This window comes from Musa acuminata, chromosome BXJ2-10 (genome assembly GCF_036884655.1).
Source record: "Musa acuminata AAA Group cultivar baxijiao chromosome BXJ2-10, Cavendish_Baxijiao_AAA, whole genome shotgun sequence".
Taxonomy (NCBI): Eukaryota; Viridiplantae; Streptophyta; class Magnoliopsida; order Zingiberales; family Musaceae; genus Musa; species Musa acuminata.
Window position 1 is genome coordinate 30,483,505 of NC_088347.1, and position 10,496 is coordinate 30,494,000.

General features: G+C 38.6%; 1 protein-coding gene across 3 annotated transcripts; it reads left to right on the forward strand.

Moving 5' to 3' along the window:
* The first annotated feature begins 438 nt into the window (after nt 1-438).
* On the forward strand, nt 439-4,839 carry LOC135584350 (uncharacterized). Of its 3 annotated transcripts, XM_065129382.1 has the most exons (3): nt 481-586; nt 3,416-3,516; nt 3,615-4,839. In XM_065129382.1, the coding sequence occupies exon 3, from the start codon at nt 3,627-3,629 to the stop codon at nt 4,665-4,667; it is 1,041 nt and encodes a 346-aa protein (XP_064985454.1). In that variant the 5' UTR covers nt 481-586; nt 3,416-3,516; nt 3,615-3,626; the 3' UTR covers nt 4,668-4,839. The 3 variants fall into 3 exon arrangements, with proteins under 3 accessions (XP_064985452.1, XP_064985454.1, XP_064985453.1); XM_065129380.1 differs by lacking the exon at nt 3,416-3,516 and having other exon boundaries at nt 439-586; XM_065129381.1 differs by having other exon boundaries at nt 481-3,516.
* The last annotated feature ends 5,657 nt before the right edge of the window (nt 4,840-10,496 follow it).

A 10,496-nucleotide genomic window follows, 5' to 3' on the forward strand; every position in this document is an offset into this window, starting at 1 on the left:
TATATATATATATATATATATATATATATATATATATATATATATATATATATATATATATATATATATATATATATAAACACCCAAAAAAGGCAATGGTTGATTAAACGGATTAGAAAATATGCTCAGAATATTTCACGAATATGTTGGAAGGTCTAAAACGCTCCATGCTGAGAAGAACGCTTTCCCATTGGCCCGAGGTCATGGGTCCCACAAAGGATCCACTGACACGTTGGGAGGGAGTTCTTTTGCCTACTCGGGGAACGCGGGATCCGACGCGTGGGTCAGTGAAGGGGATCTGATCTTTGAGTGGGCCCTGGCACGTTGTGTCCGTTTGTGAGAGGTCGCGCAGGAGGAGAACGTTTTGGGGACGTTTCGGTGGTGGTAGTAATAAAGTGTCTGTCGTCGGGGGTTGCGTGACGAGAGATCTCTCTCCGAAAGCGACGCTATAAAACGAAGGAAGTGGGAGCCACCCCATCATCGCTCTGAAGAGCCGCACCTCAGAAACGCCATCGCCGTCGGAAGGGCGATATCTGCCCGCCCTTGCCCTCCATCACCACCGCCTCCCACGGTCTCCGCATTCTAGGTACGAATCCCCTCTCCCCTCTCTTCCTTCCTCCATCGCTTTCCATATCTGTCGCTCCCTCCTCTTTTCCCTCCCTCCCACGCCCGTTTGATTTCTAGGGCTTGACGCTGTTTCTGCACATTCCTCCGCCTCCGGGACTGAATCTTGCACCACTGCTCGCATCAAGATTTCGTCTTTCGTTTTCTTACGCCTGGAAAGATTCACCGTCACTCTTCTTACGATTAAACGTTGTCTGTTGGAGACGTTTTCCGATTGATTGCCGCGAGATCTTATGTTTGTGATTCTTTTGAAGTCATACTTGTTTAGGTTCAAGAACTTGTTGATGCTCTTTCCTTTATCCACTAATTTTGGCGCACCTTTTGCTTTTCTTTCTGGTGTTATTTGATTCACATGACCGCAATTTTTTTTTGCGTTCACAAATATCACCAGTCCTTGCTCTGGGTTGGGTGTATTTTTTTGTTTCTTTTCTTCTTTATTGGGAAAGTTTGAACTGACAATCGAGTTGTAACCATTAATGTGGTTTTTGAGCATTTCTTAATTCTTCTTCTGCTTGAAGCAATCTATGTAGTGTATTGTTATCTGAATTGTTGATTGTCATGTTACCGAACCTTTATGAGTTTTATGGAATCACGAAATGTTTCCTTGTAGCAGGATTTAGAATATTGATATTCCATGTTGACTTTGTGTTACCTCTGCCAAGATATCTATCGACCACCTGGTTGACCAACGGACTTATGGTCTCGATTTTGTCTTAGATTACAGAAAGAAACTGTATTGTTTATGCTTGTGACAGTCATGATTCTATATGACCAAGTTGGCAAGGCTTGTAAGTTCAAGACATTTCCATTTTTATTTTATGACTTGTTTTAATAAGTTCAACAAGGATTTTGAAATCTTACTTTGTGCTCAAATAGATAATTCTCTCATTATATATATAACATGTTGACTTATTATTATTTTTCTCTCATTTTATCCTCTATTGGGACGATTCGTAATTGTCTGCAAATGAAAACACAATTTATTCTATCTTTTCTGGAAACTCTATGCATCCATTTCAATGTTCTCATCTTATCTATGGTAAGGTTTTTGGACATGCTATTTTTAATTATCCAACAATATCATGCTATCTCTTTTCTTGTCTCAAGTAATTTCAGACTATTGTTCCTTGGCTCATGGCACTTGAATTTACCAAAAGGGTATATCTTCACTCCCATGAATGTCTTTTAGATTCATCACAATTTCTCACCTCAGTTTTTCTTGGCTAGGACGACTTGACACCAATTTTAATAGTTTGCTGTTAGGTTGATAGATGTACATAAAATCCTGTCAGATCCTTCATGAAGCCTTTTTGATTTTGTGTTATCTATTATTGACCAGACATTGATGTGCTGCCTTTCTTTTTTTTATTTCATGGCATCATATACTTAATCTGAAGGGTACATAATTTTTCTGCCTTTCTTTTTGTTTTTTGTACTCTGAATTTTCCTTAGATTCTAGAAATTTGAGGAGAGGTCCAGTTCTTTACAGGATTGTTGGTTTTCAAGACTCATGGAGCTGCCACTAAGAATACCAGAACAAGTCTCGAAAAAGCTTCGAACTCCACACTTTACTATATGTACAGTTAGTTATGTAACATATATACATCAGAAGATCAGTCATATTCTAACATTTGACTTCATTAATCAAAACAATACTATACTTGGATGTGTGTATACATCGAAAGATCAGTTATATTGAGACATTCAACATCATTGATCAATTATATGAAAATGATAAATGGGAAGAATTATTACCTTTTCGGTTTTGGTTGGTTCTGCAAATCTGAATGATTTCTTAAATGAAGTTGGGTTTGAAAAAAATAGGCAACCATATTATTGACTCCAGGAGTATTTCACTGCCCCAGATAAATCTGTTGTAAGAAAATAGCTTTTAAGTGTTAGGGTGGAACATGATAATTGAACTATAGTGAAACAATTAACCTTAGTTCTTTTTGCATAGTTTCGAAGGCCTCTTTCAGCATTGAGTCTATGTTAGTGGATTTCATGTTATAGGAACAACAAATGATTAAAAATGCATTTGATGATCACATTGTGAGGGGGTTCTTCCCATTGGCTAAGAAGATTCTAGATCACAGAGGTCAAGGTTGGCTTACATCTCTTCTTATTGTTTGTTGTTTATATTTCTGATAATTTTTTAAGAAGTCTTTGCTTTGTGAATTTTAGAATAAACAATTGTCACCATTCATGTTAAGTGCCTAGTTTTTGATTTTTTTTTTCTTTTTTCAATATGACACAATGGGAGCAGTGTCAAAGGATTCTTTGATTAATTTGCGATGGTGATTCTTTGGTCATAATTTTGAAGCGCCAACATAAAAAAAATGTAGTTGAATTTGCTTGTGCCTGGAGGACAATCAATGGTGTCAATGCTGTATCGTCCATAAGTAGCATTACTTCCTTTCTGCCCATGCTGGTCGTCATAACTTTGTTCGTATATAAAGTTTTTTAAAGTGGGATCTTTGAAAGGAAAAGAAAAATCCATTGTTATCTTTCTTAGACAACTGGTTGCTTCTCTTTTTGGGAACATTGGAAACTTCTTTTACTTTGTCATTAGTCTCTCTGGAGATAATAACAGTATGAATCTCTTGTTACTTTATCAAGGAATTTTGTATGCTCCATTATTTGATGTTTTTTATTTTTTTCGGTTGCCCTTTCTTTAACTTGATCAGGTATGTATATGTCGATGGGTTGTGCGTATTAACAAAATGGCTTGGATTCCTGTTTTATGTTCCAGAATTTTTCTTTTTTGTTGCCTAACCTTTAATTGGATCAGGTACGTATGAGATATTTTTCCTTTTTCTAAAACCATGTGATGATTTGTTCATTATGAATGACATACACGCGTGGATGCCTATTTTCTGCCCCATACCTATGGTGACCGATCTCTTTATTATTCTTTTGATGTCATCTTTATCAACGCAATATGGTTGCTGTGGTCCTAAATTTCCAGAAATTCACTTCTTTTTTATTAGATTTTGTAAGAAATGGCAAGAAGAATCAGAAGCTATCACAGAAATTTATCTCGGAAGTTTCGGTCGACTCCATATCCGGTGCCTTCATATCAACGACCTATTTCAGCAGAAAGGTCTTCAAAGAAGACATCTTTTACCTTGGAGAGGAAGGATTGGAAGGGTGCTACTTGCCCTGTGTGCATGGAATTTCCACACAATGCTGTACTCCTCCTTTGTTCATCTCATGACAAGGGCTGTCGCCCCTACATGTGTGCAACCAGCTGCCGTTTTTCTAACTGTCTTGAACAATTCAAGAAGGCATATGCTAAAACAACTTCATTGGTGGGAAGTCGGATCCATGATTTGCCTGCATGGAAGAAATGCGAGGTAGTGGAGCTAGCATGCCCTCTATGCCGAGGGCAGGTGAAAGGATGGACTGTGGTGGAACCAGCACGTAAATATCTCAACAAAAAGAGGCGAAGCTGCATGCAGGACGACTGCTCATTCATGGGTAGCTACAAAGAGCTTCGTAAGCACATGAGGTCTGAGCACCCTTGTGCAAAGCCCCATGTAGTGGATCCTGTTCTCGAACAGAAATGGAGAAATCTCGAGTACCAGAGTGAGCGGGCGGATGTGATCAGCACAATAAGATCTTCAATGCCTAGGGCAGTTATATTGGGAGATTATGTGATAGACATGGACGACAGTGACTCTGATACCGACTTTGATGACGACAGTGACTCTGGTACCGATTTCGATGACTACAATGATGATTTTTTCGATAACGCAAATGGTATCTTTGGACGGAGGAATGGTCGGAGTATCTTTACCGCACTCATGAGGGAGGCTGCCCGTAATAGGAGGTTTAGAAGAAGCCGTGTAGGTAATGCTAGAGAAGGGAGCAATGGTCATCTTCCAACCATCGTTGATCGTGCTTCGCGTGATGCAGCATTTAGTTATCGCTTGGAGGAACATGATGATGATGGGAGTGCTGTAGGCATAACCCGTTCTGAAAGGCAGCATAGGAGGAGGAGCCTGGGAAGATCATCAGTACATGGTACAAGATTGTTGTGATGGTGTGGTGTATGTTCAAATTCAAATTATTTCTTTCCCTTTGTTCTTTCTTTTTTCTTCATAAATATGTACTGATATAGCAAACATTAAAGCTTGTTCCTCCTGCAAGTCCCGTTATATTTCATCAACATCAAAATTTAATCTGGAGATCAAAACTTTGAATTTGTGATGAGTATGCGATGTGGGTCTGCCAGTTAATTTGTCTTCCTCGTATGTAACATGGCGAGCATTTAATTCCACTGCCTTCTGTTGATGTATAGCTGATGACAGCAGGTGGAATATCTAATTTTATTGTTGTGGAAATATGTGACTCTGATGATGATGATAAAATTGTGTGGAAAGTTGATATTAAAAGACAGCTATCATCCAAATTAGCGTTTGGGTATATATAAGGTATGATCTGTGTCATGTCCCTGCGATCTGTACAGTGATTTTATTTTGCTGGAACCATTGGTGTTATGGAATTGCATTGCTGATGAAGTTGACGATTAGCTAACATATGTGTTTCTAACTGTTCCTTCTCTAAAAGAGTCCGGCCATTCTATGAGCTTGTTGAGTTCTTGGCTTGTAGAGGCTTGTTGAGCTCTTATTGCATTTCCAATGGAGTTGGACTCCATGGATTACCACGAGTCTCAAGGATTAAGGAGTCGGTTTTCTTTTGCGTACGGTCACGAAGTGTGTGTGTTTCTTGTCCGGCTACAAGTGAATCTTGGATGGCAGCAGTTGATGCAATGAATCGATGATACCGTATCTGATGGGGCCAAGCACACTTGGTGGTGCATTTAATGCCTTGAAATTGAATCTGACGATGCGGATTCGGTGAAAGCTTTCGAACGGGGGAGGACGGACGCACCTCCACGAAGATCTTTTTGGCTGGCTAATAAGAATCCTACCTGTTTACAGGGATGTTTGCATTGAACAGCTCAAATCCACCATAAATTCTCCTAATTGATACCACCTCGATGGAGGACGTCTCGATGGAGGTCGAGGACAGGTAACTTCCATGCGAACTCGAACTCGCTGCGTGTTCCATCAACTAAATCTTCCTTCTCGAAAGGGCGGAGAAAACTGCGAGGCTGACCTGTTCAAATGGTTGCTATTGCCTTGGGCAGCCGGCCACAGGCGGAAGAGAACGAAGCGGTCAACGACATTACCGGGCCTCCGATCTTAACCCATCTTATCGACGATCGATCCTGTCAAACCAGCCGCTTACACCGCATCGGAGGAGATCGAATAATGGAAGCTGGGAAGGCGAAGCAGCAGCAGCAGCGAGAACGACGTACCAGCAACGGAATCATCATCGAAGTGTACGAGGAAGCACCGCCGAGACCCGGTGCTAATCGTCCGATTCAGCGCCGGAGTCGACTCGGTGCACCGTCGTCGCTCGCTTACGACCGTAGGAAGATGCTGCTTGCCTACTCTCAGCAGCTGCGACAGTGCCACGAGCAGCCAACCCAAGGCTGCTGCAAGATCGTACACCGGCCGAGTTGGGGCCAATGGAAGGCAGCCTTTCTGCGGAATCATGGTGGTGTAAGTTAGACGACTAACCTCCTTTAGCTGATACTGGGTGAGATGAGAAGCTTGTGTACTAACGAGTAGGGTTAGGATGGGGACTGAGACCGGCTTTTGTTTTGAGTTGGAATGTCTTAGATGAAGAAGAGGAATTCTTTGCGACGGCGAACTCGGGCGTGGATTCGTCGAATTCTGACCAGAATCAGAAGGCGACTAAGGGAGTACAACGCTGTCGTGCCTGCTGCCGAACACTCTCCTTCATGTTCTTGCCGAGTGAGTGAACGTTTCACACGAAGCTGCCGGGATTTCTTCTTCTTCTTCTTCTTCTTTCTTCCTCTCTAATGGTGCTTTTGTGTGCGTTCAGGGAATGTGGAGGTGCCTACTGGGAGGGCTTTCGTGGTTGTGGAGGCGTCGCAATGGTGATAGGCGGTTCTCCGGTAGCCGCAAGGCGCTGAGTTGTTCCTAGTTCTCGTCATGCATGCATGAATGTTTGGGAGTAATAAAGAAAGCTTCTCCTTCTTCAATAATGCTTCCTTATAATCAATCGATCGTCTGTGTCAGTGCCTCAGAATGATGTCCCGTTCGTTATCATCAACGTCACATAAACTTACATAGTGGGTGAGCTGCTCACGAAGGATCATCGGATTGTGTGTGTGATTAGTCGATTGAGCTTTGGGCTTCACTATACACGAGTTTGTGTTTTGGGTTTGGAATTTGATAGGAACTCGGTGAAGTTTAAATGAGTATCATTCTCGATACCATCAGAGTCGATCTAATTATATTAGTGATATGATTAGATACGATAATTAACCAAAACTAAAAATAAAATATCAAATCGAAACATAGTTAATCAATCAAAGTCTTTCCATATGTAGCCCAATGGAAACTTCGATCTATCCATGACAACGCGTAATCGATATGACGATGACTTGACACAATCGGTATGACGACAATATAAGTCGCGTTTGGGAACATATTTCTATTTTTAATATATGGTTAAAGTAAGAGATTTGAGTGAATGTGTTAGTGTGGAATGTTTTGATTGTACGTTAAAAGTTTCATTGAAAATTTTATGATAAATTTATCATTATAATATTTTTATTTAAATTAATAAGTAAATAAAAAATAATATAGCCCAAATATAAATATAAATCGTATTGATCACATGATCTATCAAAGAAAAATCCTCTGTTTTGATAATTAAATATTATAAAATATAAAAAATATTAATCATCTTATAATAATAGCTAAATTTTGAGTTGGTTCTAACTGAAGTTGAGCTTGTTGCACTCGAAATTGAATTAAGTTATACACTTGATAATACAATTTATCTAAAATATTTTTTTATTTTATAATTTAAAAATATATAAAATTTTAAAAAATAGAATGAATAGTATTGATTTTTATTTTCGTATAATTATGGTCAGACAGTTTGGTAGAAATTTGAATTAGTTTGGTTTGGTTGAAGTCGATCCGATTACCGTCGATTACATAACATATTTCTTATTTTAATAATTAAATAGTATAAATTTTTATAAAAAAAAAAATGATACTAATTAACTTATAATGATGACTAAGTTGTTTGGTGGAAGTTTGTGTTAGTATTGTTGAAATTAAGTTAGTAACTTTTGAAATTGAATTAAGTTATACTCCATCATAAAACTTATTTTTAAATTTAATAAATATATTTTAAAATTTTATTTAGATGATTTTAGGATAATTAATTATAAATTTATTTAAAAATCTACTAGAATATGATTCTAACAAGAATTGTGTTAGTTCTTAATTTATGATAAATTAAGGATAATTTTATATAAAAATTAATATATTCTTTAATAGTATATATGATTGAGCGTAACTTGAGAATGAAGAGGAGATGACGGTTTTTTTTTTTTTTTTGATAAACTACGAGAAAGAGACGAAGAAGAAGAGGGAGAAGAAGAGGAGATGGTAGGGCAGAACGAGATGAATCGAATTAAACAAATTAAAAAATAATAAAAAGTATATTATCAGCTAATCGTCATGTAACTGATATGTAGTGTCACTTGAAATTGAACTAAGTTATAAACTTGATTATACAACCTACCTAAAATATATATTTTTTGATAATTAAAAAATATGAAATTATATAAAAATAATAATGAATAGAATTAATTATAATCATAGCTAGATATTTGGGTGAAATTTTGAGTTGTTTCTGGTTGAAGTTGAGTTTGTTGCATTTGAAATTGAACTAAATTATATGATTGATGATTGAACCTATATAAAATATATTTTTTTGTTTTGATAATTAAAATATTATAAATTATTTAAAAAAAATAAATAGTATTAATTATCTTATAATTATAATTCAAGATAGGTAGTTATATGCTACCTCCTCTCCCCCTAATCACCCACGTGAACAAGAGGTCAAGAGGTGATTGTTTGAGACAATAACATGTTATCTCTCAAGAGAATATTTCATAAAATATTTTATCCATTTATCTCTCCATATTATATAAACTTACATTCAGCACATGAAAAAGGGAGTTGAACATTTTTTATCACTCGCATGCATACTTTTAGACTTCGAGTTACTAACTTAAGCATCAGAGGGATTATATCTAAAAAGCTCTCTCAACTTTAGTCTTAGTGCAGGTGATACCTCGAGTGCTCAGTGTTTTCATCTTGGAGGTACTTCGAGCAATCCTATGCATATAGGTCTAAACAATATTGGGCTAACTAGGACATTAACAATTTTTTTTCTATTATTTTTTGTGTTAAAACAAGGATCCGATGTCGATGCTCTTAATGAATGCTTAAGTGAAGAAGCTCTATCTTCGACTCATAGTACTTTTAAGGGAAGCAACAATGTAACACCCCTGATTAGAGTCTAATAGATTTACTATTATCAATCTTAGCTGAAGTATTTTGATTAATAGTTTGATCCAAATAAAGTTGATAAGTTAATTCGCCTGTTAAGCTTGGGTTGTGACAACCTTGGGCTGAGCTTCTCAACTCTTGTATTTTGGGTTGGCGTACGGGGATTAGGGATTGGGGGTGCAGCCACCAACACTTGTGCAGATTTCCAAGGAATATTCCTGTAAAAAAGTGGTATATTCGGCAGCTGATTTGATGCGATCATCATTTCTTGGCAGAATTTTTGTATTCTTTTTTGCTTTTATTATCAGGTCTACGGCCACATTCACCAGTTTCACTTCGACAAAATGAACGGTCCTGTTCACTTCTTTTCTTTCACGCATCTTGACGCGGGTACCTGATGGAACCACGGCGCGGCTTTCCGCCCGTTTTTGAAATCTCTTCATTTCCCGTAGTCGAAGACGCTGCGATTCGTGGGAGAAGAGGAGATTTCCTGAGCACCGATCCCAGCCGACGCCAACCTCATCCTCCTCTTTCTCTTTCTCTTCCCCCCGATTTCCTTCGCCGGGCGCAAGCCGTCGTCGAGCGCCACATATCTCTAGTTGAGGTCCACTTCCGCTTGTCTCTTTTTTTCTTTTGTCGTCTGCCCTAAATCGGTTCATTTCGTAGCGTCCGATGACATTGACGGTTTTCTTCTTCTAATTTTCCGAACCACGTTGCTTCTTGTTTGTGGAAGATCTTGGCTCGACGGGGGATTCTTGCTGTTCTGAGAGTGTTAAAGAGTTTGGGGCTTTGTGCCTCGGGATCTCTCTGCGTTGTCGGTGAACGCAGGTCCGACGTTTCGGTCTACGCGTGCCCAGCATGCTGCCAGATTTCCCTTCTAGCTCAGGTATCTTCTTCCTCCACGGAGGTGTCATCAGGTGTCAAGGATCGTGCTCTTCCCAACGGAACAAGGGCTCTGTTGATCGTCAACACAACCGTCATTTGGCAAAAGTGTTACGGAGAGGATTTTGTGGTCGACCTCAAATTCCACCGACAAACAATTCATCGCTAAATATCGATGAATTATGATCCAGTTGCTTTTCATAGAAAGAATGATAAGATAGGAAGTGGAGGAAGCAGGAAAGTATGTAGTTATTATCACTATATTGTTCTATCTGTGCCCTAAAGAGGATGAACCCTCAAGGATTTACACCCAATGACTACGGATTTTGCAGGAGATTATCTGAGCAAGTCGAAGGGGAAGAGCAACATTGCCGGGCTTCTTGACTCTGAGGTAAACCCTTGCAAAATAATCTTCATGTTCATATGAATTCGAGGAATAAAACTTCACTTGCACTACATAATGAATCATATGTCAAACCGACAAGAAAATTTCTTCTTTAAGTCCTGAGTACGGTTGCATTTATCTTCTACACAAGCATCCTGCTTTTTAGCTTGTGCTGCCACTCCTTTGAT

Excerpts from the sequence above, each read along its gene's own strand:
- LOC135584350 (XM_065129380.1), top strand. The coding sequence starts at position 3,627 with ATGGCAAGAAGAATCAGAAGCTATCACAGAAATTTATCTCGGAAGTTT.